The 23,906-nt window shown below is 38.0% G+C and overlaps 1 protein-coding gene across 3 annotated transcripts in view; it reads left to right on the top strand.

The window, feature by feature from the left end:
- The window catches only part of LOC136708362 (RNA-binding Raly-like protein), a 105,710-nt gene extending 87,241 nt beyond the window's left edge, over window positions 1–18,469 (top strand). For 2 of the 3 annotated variants that reach the window (XM_066682872.1, XM_066682871.1), the window contains 3 exons: window positions 9,079–9,195; window positions 10,139–10,308; window positions 11,399–13,446. In XM_066682872.1, coding sequence (XP_066538969.1) covers window positions 9,079–9,195; window positions 10,139–10,308; window positions 11,399–11,524 — 413 coding nt within the window. In that variant the 3' untranslated portion in view covers window positions 11,525–13,446. Of the gene's footprint in view, window positions 1–9,078; window positions 9,196–10,138; window positions 10,309–11,398; window positions 13,447–14,308; window positions 14,344–16,175 lie in introns of those variants that run through there. The other variant, XM_066682870.1, reaches the window with a different exon arrangement.
- Window positions 18,470–23,906: the final 5,437 nt, after the last annotated feature.

Genomic DNA, 23,906 nt, shown 5'->3' with positions numbered 1-23,906 from the left:
AAAAACAATAATATTGAGGTTTACACAGCTATGATTAACTGTTACAAACCCAAATACCGCTTTACATAAAGCAAACAGGAAGACAAAACTGTAGAGTTTATTAAGTCCATTTTTTGTTTCAACTTTATTTAAATGAGTATAAAGTGCTGTTATTTTTGGTTTTTAATATAAGCACATGGTGAAATAATTTGAATGTATCAGTACTTTTTGAACTTTTCAGCACATTTTAACTATACCTCAATAACGTTGATAACCATGAGATTTTTGGCTGTGATAATCATGATATTACATTTTCAAACTGTTTCATACGTATATACAAGACTACATTCAAAAAAGGAAACAAAAACCTATGAGGCCTGCATGCGTGACTTTAAGAAATACAGAATTTTAAGAACGTTAGAGAAGATAAATAAACAGATTTTCCATTGGTGATTTTGCTGTAAATGTGAATGTCCTGTTCATTCTGTGGATCCTGCTGATTTACCAGCCTCCTGCCCTCCAGCTCATGGATGCCCAAATAATATTATTTGTTCCAGCAATGGGCCAGAATAAGCCTGCAGTACAGAGTCAAACATTCACACATGAATGCAGATGTAGCCCACGATTCTGAATCATAACACGAATAATGGTTAGCACTAATCACATTGCACACAAGCAGCACGTTTTAAACAGGCCTTTGTGTGTCATTTGAGAGACATTATTTCAAGTGCGGTCCGGAATTGGTATTAAAAAATGTGTAAACGTTTTCACAATACTTAATCTACACCACAGCACAAAGGACTTAATATCACCCCTATTCAGGATCTGGGAGAAAAAAAAATGGAAACATAATGCACAATGGCTCCAATAGTGTTCCAACCTAATTGCACACAATGTGAAGTCTATGAGGTTTATTCCTCGCTGCTCAGTGGTGTGTTATCAATGAAAGCAGCTGGGAGGTGCTAGTCACAGTGGTCTCTCGCTTACACCCTGCCAATGGATGAAAAGGGAAATGGATTTTTTTTTCATTCATTTCATGCAAGTTATGTATTGATTTTTCCTCCGAGCACGCTCGAATATCTGCCCATGTCAGCTGCTACTCTCCACTGAAATTGTCACTTTGATTCCTGGATTGGATGCACTACGTTTCCAGACGGAGATCTGGGCAGCAGAAGTGAACTGGACGACGGACCATGCTGTAGTCCATATGCTTGAATTTTACAATGAATTGCACCATTTTAGATGTTTATCTCTTATCCATAAGGACCAAGTGCCTGGCTTTGCCATCGAATCCTTCTCTCGAATGTCCCCCTCCTCTCTCTCTCTTTGTGGAAATCAAGCCAGGAGATTAGCTTTGTGTATGGCACTAATGCTCTTAGCTGTGAGATAGTGGCTTTTCTGGAGGTTGCCTTGAATCAAAGCAATTTAAGGGCAAAAATAACCATGGCAACATGCACAAAAACACATATTGTTTGCTCCAAGCTTTATCTCTCCAGAGTTCACACTCTGTCCATGAGAGCAGCTCGGAATCCGCACAATCCGTCTCAAAAACCAAAGATTAGACTTCAGGGGCATTATAGGAAACTAAATTTAGATCTAAAGTTTAGCCAGAGAGTAAAACTTTGACTTTTCTCATCTGCGACAAATGCTTCACTGAAAAGGTGATGATGAAATGAAGTGAGAATAGCAAATTTTTAATCGCTGGATCTACTCTCCTTTTGAGGCAGTAAACAAAAGGTACTAGGCCTGAAGTTACTGATAACAGAGAAAATACGTTTCCTTTCCTTATCATCTAAAAAAAAAAAAGCACTGTCTGTTGCCCTGAGCGAAGATGTTTGTGATTCTGTGACCATATACTGCAGTGAGTATGTGTAGTGTGTGTGTGTGATTTTAGCAGTAATTAAAGATTCTGCATTTTCAGAATGGCTCTGGTGGCATGTGTTGTGCCTTTTTATCACCTCAGTAGCACACAACTGTTACTACTGAATATGTTCGACACCAGCGCTTGCATCCTTGAAAGTGTTATTTTTTGTGTATGGACAGACACATACATGGTTCCTTCGTCCTTCCATTGTGCTCTGTATGCTCACAGTCAGGGACTGTGACAGTGGGCCAAGGTCACTCTTTCTGTTTCAATGCATGCTGGGGTTAGAGAGTTTGGCCGAAGCACATGGAAATTAATTGAAAGAATATTCTTGCATGCAGTCACGCTTTATTTACTTGCAGTGTTTGATTAAAGAGTAGTGAATTCTACAAAAACTGACCTGTAAACCTAGTCTTGCACTTACTTGCATCACTATCAAAATGATTTGCAGTCTATTAGGCTTGATTTAGGATGTTAGTTTTAATCTGAGTAAATTGGCCTAGGAGTCCATATGTGGACCCACAGTCTTCTGTTGCTAGAAAAGTTTAGATATTTTTTGGGTGAGACTCAATAGGAAAAACAAGGTTTAATCATTCTGCTTTATTTGACTAAACTAAAAAACAAATGTTTCTCATGCATACACATTTCATTAGTGCTGGGCGATGTGAGTGCAAATCAATATCCCGATTAATAGTGCGTTTTTACCAAGATTACCATTAATGAACGATTATTTTGTTTTTGTATTTTTGACCCTCGTAGTTCAGTGACGAGGCTCGTACTGTAAATATGCTCCAGTATTAAATATGGAATATTTTTTTCTCTAATGTTGCTGGGAGCTTGGTCCGCTCTTGTTTTTTGAGCACTGTTTATATTTAGTGTCTGATTGTGCTTTTGTCTCAAACCGTTTTTTTCTCAGTGTTTACATTTGACTTCTTTTTGTCCAGTTTCATCTTAATTTAAGTCAAAGCAAAACACGTCCAAACCACAGACGCTGTGTTTTTCTTTGGTCCCTTGGTCGCACTCTGCATTTAGGTTGCTTCCATGTGGCAGATAGGGGCAGAATCACCTGACTACAGCTTGGTAACTTGGTTTTAAAGGGGCAGTACATGAAGACACAGTTGGTACATCACATAATAAAAATAATCAATATAATAATCTGTATAATCGTAAACAAGATTATGTCGATTAGAATTACTGAATGTCGATTTCAATAATAGAAATTGTAATACACCTAGAAATAAATGACTTTAAGTGTTTTGGCCAACCAACTAGATTTTATTGTGTTAATAAAAAAATATATATACATATATAAAGTTATACAAAATATGAACAGATAGAGCATTTGCAATGCAGAATAAGCAGGTGAACTGCTAACAGGTAATATTATCTTATAATAATAATAATAATAATCATAATTGTATAGCAAATGACCATCCACCAAAGGCTTAGCCTTTGCAAGCAGAGGTGAATCATGACTCACCACTTTGTGTAAAAAATTTGCGACCACACTGATGCCAGAGTCAATGTCTCTAATGGTAAGGGGCTGCATCATTGCTCACAGCATATGAAGACTACTAATGAAGAAAAATATATTAGGATCTTAGAGAGACACATGCTGCCATAAAGGTAATGTCTCTTCCAAGGAAGTCCATGGTTATTTCAGCAAGAAAGTGTTAGGCCTTATTCTGTAGATACCTCATCAGCATGATCTCAAAGACATGAAGTGTTTGACTGGCCTGCTGTTTGTGCTGATCTGTCTTCTATTGAAAATGTTTTGCACATCATAAAGAGGACAATCAGCTTGACTATATTTCCTGTATCTAGCAAGCAAAAATGAGCAGATTTAAATCTGAAATTTAAATATCACTATCCTCAGTGTCCTCACATTTTTTTAAATTTGCAAAATACAGGGAAAATACTATAAATAAATAAATATCTTTGACTGTTAAATGCTCGAGAGTGTTAAAGGAGTGTTAAAGACGTTTGCGATTTTTATAAAAAAAAAAAAATAACACTTTTTATAAAATTCTCAGGATACTTCCGCCCCATTTATTAGCCCCACAGTCTGTTTGCATGCAGACCCAGTATCTATGTAGGTATGCTAGGCTTTCTCTCTCTGCTTTGGGCAAAAAAAAAACAGCATTTTGGAGGTTTGTAAACAGCAAAGACCCTCCAAATGTTAAAGAGCATGAACCAAGGTAAGGATATTGCTCTATTCCTGCTTCATAGGTGGGTAATATGTTCTTATATTCGCTGCAAATGGAATGGGCTCTAAATTCTGAGGAGTGGTAACTGCATGAAAGGAAAACGGCCCTTCTAAACCTAAACCAGAGAACTGCATTTCCCCACAATCATAGATGTACCCTTTAACATGTCATCGAATTTGGTTTTCTTTTCAAGAACTGGTGTAGGCATTTTTTTTTTGTCAGTGACATGCCCCCCAGAAAATAGAGTATTTTTAATTACCCTTTTTCACTACAGTAAACTGCTGTTGCCTATAATTCTGAAAGCTGCCAAACTTCACTGTCACACTTTATGAAATCTTGCTGTATGTATGAGGTACTTTTTCTGAGAGTTTTACATCAGTACCTTACCTCTCTAAGGTTCTTGTGGCTGAATGCAACTCTCTGAACAAGTTATTAGTTAATACCCTTCATTTCAGGTTAAACCTTGGATGCCTACAAATGTTTGACCACTAGGTGTATATACATGGATGAGCCACAACATTAAGGCCACTGACAGGTGAAGTGAAATGCATCAAAAAGAGAGTCAATAGTATGGGTTACAGTGTTCTATGGGATTGCACTAAACACATGAACGAGTGAGTCTTAGGTGCCCATGGAGATGTAAAGCAATGTCAGGAACAGCATTGACACTGAGTGCTTGCATGGATGCTAATGTTAAAAACTAATGTTAAAAACTATAGAATCCAGGATGTTTCTATAGAGATGAAAAGCCTGTGGTCTAATAGGACATTGCCAATGACAATAATGAATTATCTCACGTTTGCCTGTGAGAAACAACACTGAATGCCTCTGAAGGATGTCAAAGGCCATTTCTGCTCTTAAAACTGATGTTGCATCAAAGAAGTGATAGTCGCTGGCCTCTAGCTTATGTCCACTGCTGTCTGAGACCTGATTCTTTTTTACTGTATATTAATCTGCTCATTTCAAGCTACTTACGTGTATTCTGTGGCAGAGGCGAGGCCTTGGAGAAAGCTGACACTTGAGATTAATCTGACAGCTGTCAAGGCATATACATGGCCTATATTTAGCTGCGGAGCTGCTTATACGCTTATCAAAGTACACACGCAAAGTATTCTAGACACTTTGAAAAAGCTAAATATTTATTCGGAGGTTTGTTGAATCATGGTGCGTGATGGTCAGTCACAGCAAAAGAAACTTCTATTTGGTATTCAAAACAGAATTCTGTCGTTTCTTCATATCTGCTTGTTCATTTGAATTAGAGGTTTGCAAAAAGTGGACTCATCTGTTAATCATACATTTATTTAATGTAGAATCTAAGCAGATGCTTAAGCCTCGTTTATTTTAGAGGCCTGTAACACAATAATGTCTAAACAATCAATTTCCAATTGGCCTTAGTGGGCTAAAATGTGTCTGTCTGTGTATAGGAGTCTGAGATAGTCCAGTTAGATTTGCTGTTCTCTGGGTAAAAGGAAGGATTCCTTCTCTCTCTGTCCATCTACAGAGGAACATCAGACTGGTCACATGAAATCAACTTGGCAGGTCACCAATATTCATGAGAATACAGCTGCCCTGAGCCAGAGTCATGCCTTGATTGACTATGTAGACATATGCAAAAGTGGCATATGCTACTGAATAAATTACATGTGTTGTTTTTACAAGTTCTATTACTGTTTATTTTTTGGGGTTTACAGTAACTGTGCTACAGTATTATAAATCATAACTTTCATTGTAATTAACAGGAATTAACCTAAAAATTAAGTACTTTGAAAATGGCAAGTGAAAATATTGTATACAAACTGTGTGAGTGTTTTGGTTTAGATGGTTTAAAGATGGTGATTTTGGTGTTAGCAATGTGATGTAGCATATTAACACTTAATTTTTATTGATTTAATCTATTTATTTTTCAGTACAGTCACAGTTGTCATTCTTAATACCGTGAAACTGTCACCATAAATTGACAAAAAAGAGAATGCTGGAATTAAATTATACATGACACCCCCCTCCAGTGTGTGTTCCCACCTTGGATAGTTGGTTACAGATGATTAATAAATTAATTATTAATTACACAAAATGTTTAAAACTCATTTGTAAACCTAATATAAAAAGCATGCATGATAAAAATGGTAGAAAAATGTTACATTTTAATGTGTCTCTTTGAAAATCATAAAAACTTTTGATCGTGACTGCCTTGGTGTTAGAGAATGCCCTGGTTGCTGGAAACAGCTGCCATTTGTGAATGTGCAAAGGTACAAAAAATGGTTTCCATTCAGGGTTTCAGGGTCCTGGGTCTGATCCACACCTCAGACTATGGTCTGTGAGGAACTTTGTGGGTTTTTTGCCACAGCAACACTGATCAGGCTGAAAAATAGTTACAAAAAATTAATTATTCATTTGTCTTTTTATTTTTTTTAAACACTTGTTCCTAAAATTATTGAACTAATTTACAAATTGTTGATATAAAATTAACAACTTTTCCTTTCATTTTATGTGGCTATTTATAATGTTCCAGATAAAGCAGTGACACTGCAGAGACAAGAGGGATGTTGCTATAAAAATAATATAATAAATAAACAGCTTTCTGCTCTCCAGTGAATTAATTAAGAGTAAATCCACATTTGCCGCAGTAACATCCTCTACCCTTTTGGGAAGACTTTATTCTAGATTTAACAACACTTCTGTGAGTATTTGATTGAGTTGAGCTGTATAAATGTTATTGAGTTCTGGCACTGGATGATAAGTCTTGGATCACAAATACAAATCCAACTCCTCTGAAATGTACTGGATGGAGCTTCATCACTCCAGAAAGCACTGATGCAGTGTTGGGGCTCAGGTTGATGCTTGTCATAGGGCAGGGTGACCTTGGGCTCTGATCCAGCTGCTTTAGCACAGCCTAGTGTTTTGGCAGTGTCTTTATATGGAAATTAAACAAGCTGTGTGTGTGTGTGGGTCTGTGTGTGTGCGCAATTAAATGTCTGTGTCAGCAAAATATTCACCCTTACCTAGTTCAATTAAAAAATTAGGACTGTCCACAAAGTTCTGGACATGTAGCGTATCTTTATATAGTTATCTGTGGAGTTTCACAGCAGCCACGTTCATAGACTCCTAATCGGTGACTGACAGAAAGCCCCGACCATTTTCTCTCCACTGCTGAATGAAGAACGAAATTTACTGTTGCCATTGAAATTCCAGTTATAGTCGGTCCTTCAGTGTTTTAAATGATGACTTTTCATCGACCAAGTGTCTAGATGTTTATGGTTTTCCGTCAGTGTGCCACTAAGGGTGCAAATTTATAAGCAGTTAAAATCGATTTTGGTACGCTTCAGAGAACAAGCTGTAATTAGTCTTTACCTCATTCAGAATCAATAAGGTCAAGAAGCGTCTTTCTGCCAATGTGTTAAAAGGACTTGTGAATACCACTTTTTCCGATTTTTTTTCCCCCCCATTCACTCACCAACACCTACACCCTGTCACAGTTAGGAAGTGCACCGCAAGAGACACTATATATCACATGCTTACAATCTGGACATTGTTATTTTGCTGAAAGTTTATGAAATTCATAAAGTCAGTTAGTCAACAAAGGTGGATTTTTGGCCCAGGAGAAACTGCAACAGACAACAAGGGGACATTAATATATGGACCCAGACGTATCTAAACTACTTACAGCATCAGAACTGAAGGTTCGTAGTGTTGAATCACAAATGTGTGAGTTCCTATCTGAAGTTTAGTTGTAGATAATGGTTATCTCAATTTTATTCTAGTGAGCTTTTTCCACAACCATAAGGTAGAGAAACCAAGTTCCTGTGTTAAAAAAGTCTTGTAAATTATAAATGAATGAAGCAAAGTACTGGATGCAATAAAAGGCTGGTTTATTCCTCTGCAAAGAAAGTACAGCAAATTGTGGTTCTCCAGCTGATCCAATAAGAGGTTTGTGCTGGTCCAGATTTGAGTTGAGTGCTGTTTAGATTTGATCCAACCACCAGACCTGCTGGAAAATAAGTCTGTGTTTACTTAATAGAACACTACATTTTGGTGTTTTTGCTCCTGGGCTCCACCTACAGTTACAGAGTGCAATTGAGCACTTTTAGCAGAGCTTAGTAGAAACGACAGAGGCACTATTTCTCCGTATGACAGGTCATTGAAGGATCACAGTGATTTTGAAGCTATACTTTTAAAGTAAAAATATATTTCTCACCATGACCAGGGATGTGTACACAACTCTACATGTGTTTGTTAAATCGTGTGTGTGTGTGTGTGTGTGATATTAAAAATGTCACCTTTTAAAGCCCAGATTAAAATGGCAGTTTTAAGTCAGATTCAAATGTCTAATGCTGTAAGTCAAACAAAACAAGCATGAAGACATTGTACTGATTAAATATGGTGAAACAAGATTGGAAAAGTATAAGAATCAAGTGGAAATGCCTAAAAAAATGTCACTCCTGCTTCTTGCTCCTGGGTCCTCATGTAGAACTGAGCTGTGGCTTACTCTCATTTAAAGGAACAGGTGCTGGAATTGGTCGTTCTGAACAGGGCAGATTTTTTTTTTTTTTTTTTTTTACAAAACTTGAAAAGGACCAGTGGATCATTAGAAATTAAATTTAATTAAAGTTTTTTTAATAACAATCTAACAATGAAAGTTAGCAAAGTTTTTAATTCCTCCTATAAAGGTCGACACATTGAAGATACTAGGCTTCAGTCAATCACTAAACTTTCTCAGGTAAAACTAATTCAGTTTGGAAAGTGCATTAGACGGAGGAGATTGAGGCACTAAGCCAACAGCGGTGTTATGTATCGGCCGATATCAAACAGCATGGCTTAGCTGAAACTGAGGGTAAAGATGAAATTGAAAACTGCAGGAGAGGAGGATAGAAGGAATGTGTAGATTAAGATAGGGAACCCCTTAAGGCTGGATTAAATGATAGATAAAAGAGCTGTGTAGTTAGACTAGATTCTTAAAGCTCAAATTAATGTTTCTGATGTACCCTATGTGCTCTGTGTGTGTGTGTGTGTCTGCGTTTCTTTGTACGCCAGCAGTAAAGACGGATCAGGTCCAGACAATCAAGAGGGAGCTCACTCAGATCAAGATGAAGATCGACTCTCTCCTGGGCCGGCTGGAGAAGATAGAGAAGCAGCAGAGAGCCGAGTCTGGTGAGGAGGGGTGGGAGAGGGGGACCGGGTGGGCTGGTGGGGATATGCCAAAGACAAACAGAAGTTGTGGAGGGGGAAGTAAATTAAGAGCGCACACAAGTGATCAGTCTTTGTGACAGGTTTTGGAGATAGGCTCGAGCTCTCTGTTATAGTAGAGCTCTTATGACAACCCCAGTATAAGCCCCGAGTTATGAGTGGGCTTTTTATAGAGACACCCCAGAGCAGAGGACAATACGACAAGAAAGGGAAAGGGCCACAGCTCGTATAAATACAGAAAGCCTGCAGCGTCTATGGAGGAATCTCATGTTCAGTGCCATATAATCACTCCCCCAGAAGACTCCTTTTGTCATTCACATTCTCACCCACTGAAACCCCTCCCCATCACTGTGTTTTATTGCCATGGTGCAGAAAGCAGACCCAGGAGTCAAACTTTTCAAAAGTTTGCCCGAAGGTCATTGATACAGAGTCTCTGCGGACTGGACCTTGCCCTCGGTTTCAGGCGATTCGTCCCTGCTGATTAATTAGCGCTCTTTTTTTCAGACTGCGTTCTCTCTGTGATTGATGTCTCTCTTTGTGTTAGCATGCCCACCGCTGCCATTCACTCTCAATCTCGCTCTACTCTATCATTTTTCCCGCTCTCTTTCACTCACTTTATCTTTGTCGCGCTTTCTCTCGCCTTTTCTATTTCTGCTCTCTTCCTTTGATTTTTTCCCCCTCATCTTCTCCGTCTCACTATTTTTCTTATCTTCCTTCTCTTACTTACTCTAATTTTTCTCCTCTTCCCTCTGACTTTTTCTATGTTTTTCCACCACTTTCTCCTTGCCTTTCAATTGATTTCTCTCCCTTTCTCACTATTTCTGGCCCCACGTCCACTTTTTTTCCTCTATCAGGAGCTCTTTATTTTCCCTTCCAGATTTCTCATGGTGTACTTTCTCTCTCTCAGAGGCTCAGAGGAAGTATGAAGATAACTGTGACTCCCTCCATGAGGAGTCTATATCAGAGACGGCAGAGAACTCTGCAGAGGAGGCAGGGGAAGGACCACTGGACACTGAGGCTGGGGAGATGACCGACGGAGGCGAGGATGACTACGACGAAGAGGGCAGCACTGATCTGGTAGAGTCACCTGTTCCAAGGGTCCTGGGGGGAGTTGGGTTAAGGGAGTGATGGTGCTAGTGATGGGAGGGGTGACAGCGGTAGGGGTTCAGCAGTGTGGGCTTGAGAAGAGCTTGTCCTATTAAACGTAATGCAGCAGAATTATTCATGCCCACAGATCTGAGCTCTCGGCGGAATGCCGTTCCCGTTGCTGTGACTCCTGTCAGCACTGGGGCAGGTCTCTCTTCACCACCCGCTGTCACACATGTAATTAAAACAGAGCGCTGCCGACTGCGCCGGCACCGATAGCACCACCAAATTAAGATGGAGCGAAGAGCCGGGCAGGGGGCCTCTTTTTACATAGCCATTGCGCTTCTTAAATGCAGGAAATGAGTGAGAGTATGTGCAAGGGAAGCTTTTAAGCGCCTTGTGTCTAGACGAACAAGCTGATAATGGATTCACAGAAGCCATCATAGTACCTACGCTTTGAAGCTAGGCATTAAGACGGTGTAAATAGGACAGGGTGGTGCATTGCATATACTACATGTCCCAGTAATGGTAGCAGGCAGAAAAAAAAACATGTTAGCAGCATTCATAAATGAGAAACACTGCAATGAGACATTTACCAATAGGTTTGAGTCATTTTGAAACGACAACAGAAAGTCCATGATACGAAAAATAAATGGTTTGTTTCCTTTCTAGTTAAACCTATATATGACATGTACAGTATGTTTTATAATGTTTTGTGAAACATGTAATAAAAATTTTAATGTTATGGTAACTGTTGCATAGTATTAAACATTATTTTCATTTTATACAACAAAAAGTAACCTAAAAATTTAGTTGCTTGGAAACAGCAAACAATAATAATTTATTCATCACTGCATTCAAGTTCCATCAAGAAAAAAATGCCACAAAATCATGTGCATTGATTTTGTTCTTTGTGCTTTGTTCTTGGGGATAGAATATAGTATTCAAAACTGTGAGAGACTTTCAGTTTAGCATCATAAAGATGGTGATTTTAAGGTAATTGTGAATGTATTATATTATTACTTTTTAATACTATGCAAAATTCATTCATTCATTATCTGTAACCGCTTATCCAATTCAGGGTCGCGGGGGTCCAGAGCCTACCTGGAATCATTGGGCGCAAGGCGGGAATATACCCTGGAGGGGGCGCCAGTCCTTCACAGGGCAACACAGACACTCACACATTCACATCTATGGACACTTTTGAGTCACCAATCCACCTACCGACGTGTGTTTTTGGACTGTGGGAGAAAACCCATGCGGACACGGGGAGAACACACCAACTCCTCCCGGAGCGGGAATCGAACCTACAACCTCCAGGTCCCTGGAGCTGTGTGACTGAGACACTCCCTGCTGCCATGGATTCCAAAGAATGGGAACGTCTGAACTTTGACACTTTAAAACATCTGCACACCAAATACACCCAAGCTCATCTCTTATCAGCCTCTCATTCTGAGAATTGCCTGTTTAGCTCTGTACACATTTACACTTGCCCTCAGAGGAGTTACCTCACATGCATAGTCTTGTTGAGTGCAGTGAAATCAATCAGAACTGTGATTTCTATCACTGTATGAAACAAATGCATGCTTTATTGGTGGATGCATTCCGATGCTTTTTTGGCGAGTGTACCCAGCCGGCCCACAAAGGTTGACCAAAGACCAATTTGGAATGGATGTCTCAGTTACGTCACTGGCAGCTGCACGGGCATTGTGGTGGGATTAAAACAGCATAAACAAATGGAGTGAAACAGGCGAGATACACAAAATAGGGCCAAAATATGTCGTGCTGTAAAAGCAAATTATCTTCATTTTTATTGAATATCATCATTGAAGACGCCCTTTGATGCAAAACGCATACATTTATGGTTACAAACTATTAAATGGACAGACTGGACTGATGAAAGCATCCAAAATTCTCACCTCTGCAGTGCACATTTCATATCAGGCAATGTTTTTTTGACACTGTTTATCACCCACAAATGCAAAACGAATGATGTACTTCATAACAACAAATTAGTGAAAGCAGCATTCTCAGCTATTTTATAATGGTAAATACCATAGGCAGTACGTTAGCCCGTAATGCACAAAAAGCATCAGTCAAATCTTGGTATTTAATATCCTGGACATATCATCAAGATATTTTATGGCTTTAGAACTCTTTAGTATAAACACTGGGTTTTACCATAAGCTTTATGAAGATGTCCGGCCACTGAAACTTTGGCCATTTCGTTGGTTCCTTGACCCACTTACCCGACAGTGAGTACAGATAAGGAAACCTCACCCCATTACTAAGAGTTAGCTTGTTAGTGTAGGACAACCTCTTTTACTCGTAAGCTAATAAAATAACTGGAGAAAGTATCCGGATTAGCCATATTCCCATTTTCCTACACTTGACACCACTATAATCACAGTGACTTTCTGCCACCAATTAAGGTTGGCCTACGTCATTTCTGTTCACATACATACATACATACAAAAAGGTTTATTGGCTAGAAGGTTTCAAGATGGGCGTGTGCTTCTGGATAATCTCTATATGGGCTATTTGGGGGACCAACCTTTTCTAACAATATGGACCTCACATATGGAGCTCACAAAGCTGTCCTTGTATGGTGAATGTATTAAATGCTGTACATGATTTTCATGCCATTATACTGAACATTTCTCGCATGTGAAGCAACATTGTAAAGACATGAGTTTATACATTCAAGTAAAAAAACTGATACATTATGTCCATATGTTTGTAGATTGCCTTTATAATGAATGAATTTAACTATTTTACAGTGAACCCATTGTGGACACTTGAAGTCAGTTGTGCACATACATTTTGACTGCAGAAAGTTTTTACTCAAAGGGTCAGTTAACTATTTCAGTGATTCAGTACCATATAGAAAACTACTTAACATGATTTTAATTATGTTTTTTTCTCCTTTCTTTCTTTTACAGTAGAATGTATGGCAGCATGCATGAAACATGCTCATCCCTGAAACGTGCAGATATTGACTCTTTAAAAGAGCTAGACCCTAAAACACTGTTATACCCAGTAACAAGTTTTTTTCAATATAGCTAATGTTACTCTTGCTAGTAGAAATATGTACATTGGCCATACATCAAACATTGCCATAATTTAATGACCCCTGGTCTAAGTTCACCGTGCTCCATGCCATACACTGACTAGAGATGTATAAACCTGACAGTATTGGGATGTGGAGCAGAGAAGTGGGAGTGATCCATCTAATGCCATTTGGTCGAGTAGCAAGTTTGTGATCCAGAACTAATCATCCAGCATCAGCACCTGATCTCTCTAATGCTTTTGTGCCTGAATGCCAATAAATCCTCAGGAATTATGCAATATCTTGATTAAAGCCTTCCCAAAAGAGTACAGAAACTGTTACTGCAACAATGCAGGAACAAACTGCATATAATTAGCTGAAAAAAGTTGGATGAGACAGTCAGATATATGGTCATAAAATGTATTTAATTAAACAAATGTAAAACTTTGTATAAGAAATGTAAGAGTCATTGTGTCAGTAAAGAGCCTGCTGTTGTTTATTTTAATTAAGTGAGGAGTTGAAGGCCAATGAGCCGAGTCTGTGGCTGTGGGTGAAGTTAGAGGAGCTCTGCTTCTCAAGATCACTCACCTACTTCAAAGGAATAATGACTGTCTGGTGTGGGTTCATCCCTGGTTCAGTGTGACCACGCATTCTCTTATATTTATTAGCCCGTTTAAAGGGCATCAGGAGCGAACTGTGAGTGATGGGAATCTTCTCGCTTTAATGGAGGATAATATTTTTCGGCAGCGGTCTGTTCCGACAGACATTCATCCTTCATCAAGGTCACAATCGTCCCAGCGAAAGAAAACCGACCCGGAGGAGTTTTTCCATTTAGTCTTGCAGGCGAACTTGATTTACATTGATTTGCAAGAGCAGAGTACATTAAGTGAATGAAGGAATTATCATGCTTTTAATCAGGTGTATTTGTCTTTTCTTTTACAGATAGAGAACCATGTGTCTGACATCGACAACTGAAGGTAAGCCCAGAGCAACCTTGACTTTTTAAATGCTGGAAAATGAAGACATTTTTTTAGTCTGTCTCAGGCCTTAGAAACAGAATTACAAAACTAATCAGCTGAAGCAGAATCATATTTCTGGATTTCTGTTCTTGTATTCCAATGTTAGCATAGCGTTTCTAAGATTCAACGCTCAAAAATAGTTCATTCTCTTATGCATGCCTAGTATCATTGGGAGCCATGTTAAACCTGGCAGTCGTGTTTGTGTTCATGCACAGACTATTACCAATAGTGAATCACTAAATTGGACCAACAGACTGCGCACTGTAGCTAGGATATTTATTTACTTCAGGTTGTCATGTTAAGAATCCTCAGAATCCTCAGAATCTTGAGAATCGTACTTAGCTGCAGCTACTCACTCCTACATTATTTAAGTGTGAATTTTAACATGAATTTAATAAGGTTAATAAATCGGAAACCTATTAAATTTACTGTAATAATAATATATAATCAATACTCAATAAGTAATTATATATATATATATAAACAGGGCGGCACAGTGGTGCAGCAGGTAGTGTCGCAGTCACACAGCTCCAGGGGCCTGGAGGTTGTGGGTTCGATTCCCGCTCCGGGTGACTGTCTGTGAGGAGTTGGTGTGTTCTCCCCGTGTCCGCGTGGGTTTCCGCCGGGTGCTCCGGTTTCCTCCCACAGTCCAAAAACACACGATGCAAGTGGATTGGTGACTCCAAAGTGTCCGTAGGTGTGAATGTGTGAGTGAATGTGTGTGTCTGTGTTGCCCTGTGAAGGACTGGCGTCCCCTCCAGGGTGTATTCCCGCCTTGCGCCCGATAATTCCAGGTCAGGACCCCCCGCAACCCTAAATTGGATAAGCGGTTACAGATAATGGATGGATGGATGGATATATATATATAAACAATACATTAACTTGATTTACTAAATTTGTTCATATATTTTTTCTTTGTTTTGGTGACACAGTGTTTACAGTCACATCTCTCATTTTGGAGATATAGAACAGCGTTTAAATATAATTAATTCAGAAAGAGCCAAATAGTGAAGTGTAGCGCTTAACAAATAGAACACTAGTCCAAAATGAGGCTAGTTTATCTGATTAATACATGCTTTAAATTATGTTTCATGTCCAGGTAATGGCTGAAATACATTTGACCTTGGTTTTTAAACCATGAACCAGGAGCCAAATAAAAAAGGTCAAAGCTAACACTAATGAAGACGGAGGAGCTATATTGCAGGACTGCAGTTTCTGATTCTGGTTGTAATAATACCAATGGCTTTTCTGATGTTTGGACGTAATGCATTTGCCAATGGTAGTAACAAGTGAACTAAAGCTTTATAGCTGTGTTCAATAAGCAGAAACACAGCAGGCTTTGTTTTGTTATATTTTAGTTTTATCAGTCAAAATGTTTTTCACTTTTGGAAACCGATAACCTCTTTTATTTTTTGGCATCCTAACAATAGAGTGCATTAGCCAGTTAGTATCATGGGGACCCAAGCAGATTCATTTGAACAGATATCTAACAATTGGGTTTATAAAGACTGCTTCAACTGCTAAGTAGTATTCCTTTCTAATCAAACAGTGCCTTCTGTATTTCAGTGGAAATTATTATTATTATATATTTTTTTCAAATTTTTAAGTAAACCTCCCATTTCAATGTACGTCAGATACTTTTTTAGAAGTGAATTGAAATTTCATCATAAAATATGTCACACTCTATTAGACTTGGCTATAAACCCGAAGCTTTGGATCACAGTTCTGAAGCAAGAAATTCATATTTGTCACAAGAACAGTGCACTGTGAGGAGTCTTTTCTCTCGCCAGGCCGTGTCAAAAGGGAAATCACTGCAGCTTTGAATGCTCTCGTGAGGCAAAGAAAGAAGACACTGAAGGGTGGAAGAGCCAAAAAAAAGAGAAAAAGAAAAGAAAAAAAAAAAGAAAAGAACTTATAACTCCTCTTTCGGAGGGACAATGTGGCAGGCATGATTGGTCCCGGTGAGAGGCAGAGCAGTGTTTTTTTTTCACGGACAATTCTCTCACCACCATTCAGCATCTGTTGCTCAACATTTCACAGGCCTTTCATTTGAATACACTCAAATATTCATTCTGTCGAGGTCAGAGCCAGACACTTGTAGGGAGCAAAAATAATGAACTACTGATGTCTGGTTTTAAACGTACAGTGCAGTTTGTCATGAGATTTTAAAATGTATAATGTTTTTTATTTATTTGTTTGGTTTTTTATTTATTTATTTATTATGTAGTCATGTTCCACTCAAAGAACCATTTTTATTTTGTTAAATGTAAAAATTAGTTTAATTGAATAAAGTGTAGATTTCCATGTATGTGATGATCCACAGCCTGAGTCTGAAAGTGGAAAACAGTGTTACATTATAATTCCCCTGAAGCCCTCAGTTTCCCTGGTGTTCTCCAGCTCGATGTTTGTGTATTGCTCTACATGGAGTATGGTTCTGTTTTGCAGACATGTTTCAGGCCAAATAGAGAGGAGATGCTTGCTCACACTTCTCTTTATCGGCACTCATCTCGCTCTCTCTCAGTCCTCTCTCAGTATGTGTATGTTTGGGTGTCGACACAGAGACACAGAGAGAGAGAGAGAGAGAGAGAGAGAGATTGTCCAGCCCTGAATCAATGCTGAGAGAAAGAACAGATAGTGGGACGAAGATAAACAGAGTGTGAGATCTCTCTTTCTCTGTTTATATCTACCCATGTATCTATAACTATCTCACTTAATGTGTCTCTATTTATATATCCATCTCTTGCTAAATATCTCTATCTCTTTGTCATCTTCCACACCTCTCTCCGTATTTTTATTTATTTATGTTTGCCAGTCTCTAGCAGGGCTATATCATCAGCACCTCAGGTGTTCTGTTCTCACACAGAAGCTTGAAGTAATGATGTTCACTTTAATGTTTTACTGTTCACACTCCATTAATTCAAAAGATGTCCAAACATTGGGTTTGTTTCATGAGGCGGTGCTGCACCTGCTCGAAAAAAAGACTCTGAAACAACAAAGACCCTTCAGTCCAAAGACTTTCAGCACCGTACTGCCGTATGAGTTCTGTCCCTCGTTCGTTGGCTCTGTGTTCAGGAGAAATGGTACTAAATTAACTGGCGTTGTGTTCATGTTTCTCAGTTTAATCCTTTTGTCTGTATTTGTGAGATCTCCCAGGCTGCAGGAGTGTATTTTACTAGAGTTATGTGCCAATGCATACTTGTGCATAGATGTGTGTGAGGGGTTGCACTGTACTGTAGGTGTTTATTCATAAGGCTAAATCACGAGCTTTAAAAGCCCATATAAACATCTATAAAGGCTTCCAGCAAGCTGTATTTAATTATGACAACTGAGGAATCTGGATGAATCTTCCAGATATGTATATAGGCTTATGTAAATTGTCTTGTGTCATGAAGCCTTATGAATGACCTACAGTGAAGGGTTAATTTGTGAGGAACCTAAATGAGGTCTACAGAATTCAGACAGTCCTGTGTAGTTGCTATCAAGATAGCATGTTTACTAATAGATGACCCATTCCACATCATCTCAACTCCCACTGCTGCCATAAAGCTATACATTATCATTAACCTTGATAATGAACTATGAGCTCTCTATTTTTGTATGGCACAAATTTGATTGGGGAAAAATGGCTTTAGAAAGGTCAGCTTTTTTCCCCCCACAAGAGGACCTAACTATGCCTCGGATTATGGCTTCTGTGTAATGTATTCAAATGGAGAATGTGAGAAAACAGATATAACAAATCTGAAGAAAAAAATGCAAACTAATACAAGTAGTATCACATTGTGGGGAAAGTATGTGTTTATTCACTTATTTTTTTTATTTTTTATTTTTATCTAATATTTCAGAGAATATGAAGATTATATACAGTCTGTGGTCAAACATTGGTCCTCTGAAAGGACCAAAGACATAATTAACTGAATAAATAAAAAAATTTAAAAAGTTGTATAAAAATGTAAACTATTTGTAAAGCTATTTTTTATGATAAGCATGTTTATTAGTTTACTGTATGTTTTTGTTTCCTTTTAGTTGTTGCATTTGTTGTATGGCTTTGGGCTCCACTGCATAGAAAAAAAGAGCACTATTAAAAAGCATTGTATGTGAAGTAAATTGTCTGTTGTGTGTTTTTTTTATTTTTTATTATTAATATCTGGTCTGAGTCCAGTCATGTGGTCACTCCACAGCAAGGAACAAGGGACCTGGAGGTTGTGGGTTCGATTCCTGCTCCGGGTGTGTCTCTGTGAGGAGTTTGGTATGTTCTCCCTGTGTCCGCATGGGTTTCCTCCAGGTGCTCCGGTTTCCTCCCACAGTCCAAAAACACACGTTGGTAGGTGGATTGGCGACTCAAAAGTGTCCATAGATGTGAGTGAATGTGTGAGCGTGTCAGGGATTATAAATTTGTGCAGGTCTGAAAAAAATAGGAAATCTAGGTCTAATATTGTCCTGTAGAAAGAAGACAGGAACCCACAACTGAAAAAGAAAAACAATCTCTCATTCATTTATCTCTAAATGCGATTATAGTAGTGGTTTAAAATATTTTTTATATATTTTGGAAGTGCACGCAATAATATGCCCTATTTTCATTTACAGACTTCAAACACTAATAATAATAAATGTTTTACTGTGGTTCACCTATAGTGAAATACACTCAATTGGGGCTTAATCTTTTAAATATAATACTGCATTTATTGATGGATTAAACTGCATGCTGAATATAGGGATGGTTTACCAGACTGGGATTAAGCCTGGTTCTGGACTACAGAGCATTCTGAATTGTGATTTTCCATTGAAATTAGAAAGCAGTCCAGGACTAAGCTTAAACACTGTCTGGAAAACCAGCCCATATATTTGTTTAATAGATTGCACCACTATAACTAGTACCATACAAATGATATTGCAATATCACTTAATACACTTTTATAAACATTTATAAAGAGCATGCCTAAGTATATATTCAGAAGTTTTAACTGTACAGGGTTTCCACTAAATAAGGAAAAAGTCTAGGCTACTATAAACTGGGTTTAATCCTGTCGGGGAAACTGGCCCAAAGTGTATTAACAAAGTCATTCACAAAATAACAATCCTCGTGACAACATCAGAAGTCTCAAATAAAAGTTCTCTCAGTTAAAAAAGGAAAAAAAAAGATGAAAATATGATGTAAACAAAGAGTACTGTTAAGGTGGGGTTATGATCTGCCTTTGGGAAAATCACCTTCAATGATAAACAAGCATGTGAAAAGCAGTGTAGTAGCAACAGATGGCAATTGTAATGTACTCAATTCATCTGCATAAAATGCAGCATGCTGGGGTTAATGAGGGGCAATGGCTAAATCTGAGGTAATTGGTTCACTGTATCAATTTTGTCCTCATGTCCACAATGGCAGCCAACACAGCCCACTGTAAATTCAACAGTGTTCAGAAGACAATCTGTCCAAGTAAATTCCAACAGAGCACTAAAGCAGTTAATTAGATTAGTCTTATAGAAGTTTTGCACTTATTCATTTAACTGAATAACATGATTAGTCAAGGCAGAGTGTGGCATTAATGCTTTAAAATCTCAACCGTGCAAGCCTCCTCACAGCAAAATCTGCAGAGAGATTTGGAGGATTTTTAAGACGGATGGCAACTGTTGTTCTGGCATGCGGCTGAGAGGCAAAAATAAACCTCTGACTCAGTGCGGAAACTTGTGATTCAGGCTTATATTCCATTCAATTCAGCGTTATTGTCACAGCAAACAAATGTACAGTAATCCAGCATTACACTGGGAAAAAAAAGAAAGAAAGCAAACCTTCAAGGTCAAGAAGCAAAAACGATAGTCAACTTGCCAGAGGTACAATTAAATGTGAATGCATTATAAAACTAACTGTAGAGCAGCAGGTGCTTCACACAAAAACATAGATGGTGAAATATAACCCTTAACCATATACCATATGAACAGCAGTAAATAATAGATTAAACACATTTGCAAATGATTCCATAGTGAGTCTCTGCATTTGTTGTTCTCATAAGCCAAGGCTTATCAAATGCAAGTTATTAATATCTCACCTATGGGGGGGATTATAAATAAGTAAAAAGCCTTTCTCCTGCATTCCAGCATTATCACAATTTCTGAATAAAAATGTAAACAAGCACAGCGCATTCCAGTTGGCTATCAATTTTCCATCTTCTCCCAAACATTGGTACATTTTTCAACATATATTCTGTTTCCCCAAAACTTATTTACCTCACTGTCCATTGCCAGTTTTGTATCAACATTTGACAGGGGATTATAAAGAACAGGGAGAGGGGGAAAGAAAAGAAAAGAAAAAAAAAAAGCAGAAAGCAATATCCAATTTTCATATCCAAAAAGTTAAAGTGGATTTGCAATATTAAAATTATTCATCTTCCGAACTCACTGCACAAATCTTCATTAACATTTATATTATATTAGCTCTCGGCTGCATGATATGCATATTTTTCTCAGGCTTGATTTGAACAAGAAAAAAATGTTTAAATTAAATTGGTGAAATGCCAATTACCTGTCAGCAGAAAGCAACAACTGTGATGTGTAGCCAACGAAACATGTCTTTAGGTTTATTTTTTTTAGGATTAGAGACCTGTGTCATAGACACAGTGATTAGAACATGGTCCAGTGGCTTCTTTTGTCTACAGCAACAGTACTAATAAATGTGTGTTGTGTAAAACAATGGCCTCATTAGTTATACACTGAATGATCACTGGATTAGGAACACCTACGTTGTATCTACACTCATTATCTATTTTATCAGCTCCACTGACCACACAGGAGCACTTTGTAGTTCTATAGTTACAGATTGCAGTATATAAAGACTGTACCATAAACCACAGGTATGATTAGGTTATGATTATGGTGGATCATTCTTACCACTTCTGTGACACTGACGTAGTAGTTAGTGTATGTTGCGCTGGTATGAGTTGATCAGACACAGCAGTGCTGCTCAGGTTTTTAAACACTGTATCCACTCTGTTAAACACACCTATCTTGTATATTTAAATTCAGAGACAGTAGCACATCTGTTGCTGCACAGTTTGCGTTGGTTGTCTTCTAGCCCATCAGTGGACACAGAATGCCACCCACAGGATGCTGTTTGGGTGGATATTTTTAATTGGCTGGACTACTCTCAGTCGAGCAGTGACACTGAGTGATTTAGCAGCACAACACACCACCACCAACACGACAGTGTCAATGCAGTATTGAGAATAATCCACCACACAAATACTACCTGCTCTGTGGTGGTGCTGTAAGAGTTCTGATCATTGAAGAACAAGGTGAAATGGGGATAAGAAAGTATGTGGACTATAATCTGTAGTTGTGTTCCTGTGTGGTCAGAGGAGCTCATAAAATTGACAATGAGTGTAGATATAAGGTAGGTAGATGTTCCAAATCCATTAATAATTCGGCTTATATCATACTGATTGTGCTTCATAACCTAGTTATACTTTAGAATTCAGTTACTTTAAGGTGAACCCCTTGGATCATACTACCATCCAGTTATTTGCACACCTTTTCTAGTAAAGTGGCACATTCTGGAGGAGTTGAACATGAGCCTAAGGTCACCTTGCTCAATGCCAAGCATAGGCAAGAGGGGAATAGGTTCCCCCAGCATTGAGCTTTGGAACAGTGGAACTGTGTGGTGTGTTTGCTTTAAAATAAATCATTAAACGTTGGTACCTGAACTCGCAGATGCTCTCACAGCTGACAGCAACCACACGTTCTCCTTAGAATAGTAGAAGTACTGCAGTAAAGCAGGGAGAAGCCCATTAAACATTTCATAAGAAATGTCGGATGTGTGTCAACACACTTTTGGCCATACATTATACATCAAATCAGGTTTCAATCAGAAAATGGAACATCCAATAAGGTTTAGTCAATTTACATTGCAAAATGAGCAAGGCTGTGTGATTATGTTTAAGAATATCAACAAGTCTACTTATAAACTTCATTCCCAGTTTTAAAAATACATCCTTATACAACATATCCTCCAAGTATTTGTTGTTAAAACATGCACTGAATTGATTTGCCAGTACACTGGCACAGTACACAGGAGGAAAAAAGAGTTATTGTATAAGTACATTCTCTTATCCAGAAATAGAGTTGAATATTCGTAAGATTTCATTATAAATCTCTGCCATAAGATCAATTGCAACTGAAATTGGGAATATGAAATCAACACAACTTAATCTGCAATTATTATAAATTATGGTACACGTATGTTCCCAAACTATAGGTACAGAATATGTACCCTTGAGAGTACCAACACTCTGAAAGGCATTTCCCGGATTTTTTCCAGGGAGGGAACGCAATTCCCCAGTATTTTCAGAAATCCATGTAAAGAAACCCACGGTTTTATCTGCTTACTTTCTGGACATAACCAAAGGATAGAGACAGACATGAACAATTTGGACTTTATTGCCAAAAAGGCAAAGCGGAAAAGAGGAAAAAAGACAAAGCCAGAGAACACACAGAAACACCCCAGAGGCAAAAATAGACAGAAACCTAGAATTATGTGCATGTGAAGACAAAATAAAAGCAAATGCTCAGCTGAAGGAAAACATCTTCACATCATTAGAGAACCTAACACATCATTTAATACTAGAAGCGCTGTGCCTCTTTGACATACTGATACCAGAGCCGATGTGAACACCTGCTCCAAGCGTCTCACTGTTTGCTCCTTTATTTAGTGTATATATATATATATATTACATATATATATATATATATATATATATATATATATAAGTGCATAATTCCTAAATACACCGCGACCCTGAAATGAAAGAGATAATGATGATGAATTCCTAAATATTAAATTGACCTCTAATCTGTCTTTTCTGATTTCGTTCTTTCATTCAGTTTAGGCCTATTATTTGTTTTCTGTTTGTAATAGTTTGAATTTTTTTTATATTAATAATTATTCCAGAACTGTGTAAGAACCAAGGGTACTTGGAGGTTTTGGTTTGATAATGGGTTAGTGCTGAGTGATATGAGCGCAAATCAATATAATGATTAATTGCACATTTTACCACAATTACGATTAATGAACGATTATATAGTTTTTGTATTTTTGACCGTCATAGTTCAGTGACGAGGCTTGTACTGTAAATATGCTCCAGTATTAAATATGGAATATTTATTTTCTCTAATGTTGCTGGGAGCTTGTTCCCCTCTTGTTTTCTGTTTATATTTGGTGTGTGATTTTGCTTTGTTCGCTGAAATGTAAACGTTTTTTCTAAACATTTACATTTGACATCTTTTTTGACTTCTTCATTATAGTGAAAGCACATTCAAACCACAGACACAGCATTTTTTTTTCTTTGGTATGAGCTGCCTGAGTCGCTTGGTCTGCCTCAGTGTTTAGGTTGCTTCTAGGTGGCAGATGGGGAAGAATCAAGTAACTACAGCTTGATTTTAAAGGGACAGTACATGACACATTAGAGAAATATCAGAATGAGAAAACAGCAAAAAGAAATAATAAAAAAATAAAAATAATAAAACAAAAATAATAATAA

This window comes from Hoplias malabaricus, chromosome 10 (genome assembly GCF_029633855.1).
Source record: "Hoplias malabaricus isolate fHopMal1 chromosome 10, fHopMal1.hap1, whole genome shotgun sequence".
Lineage (NCBI taxonomy): Eukaryota > Metazoa > Chordata > Actinopteri > Characiformes > Erythrinidae > Hoplias > Hoplias malabaricus.
This window is presented reverse-complemented; position numbering and strand designations above follow the sequence as displayed.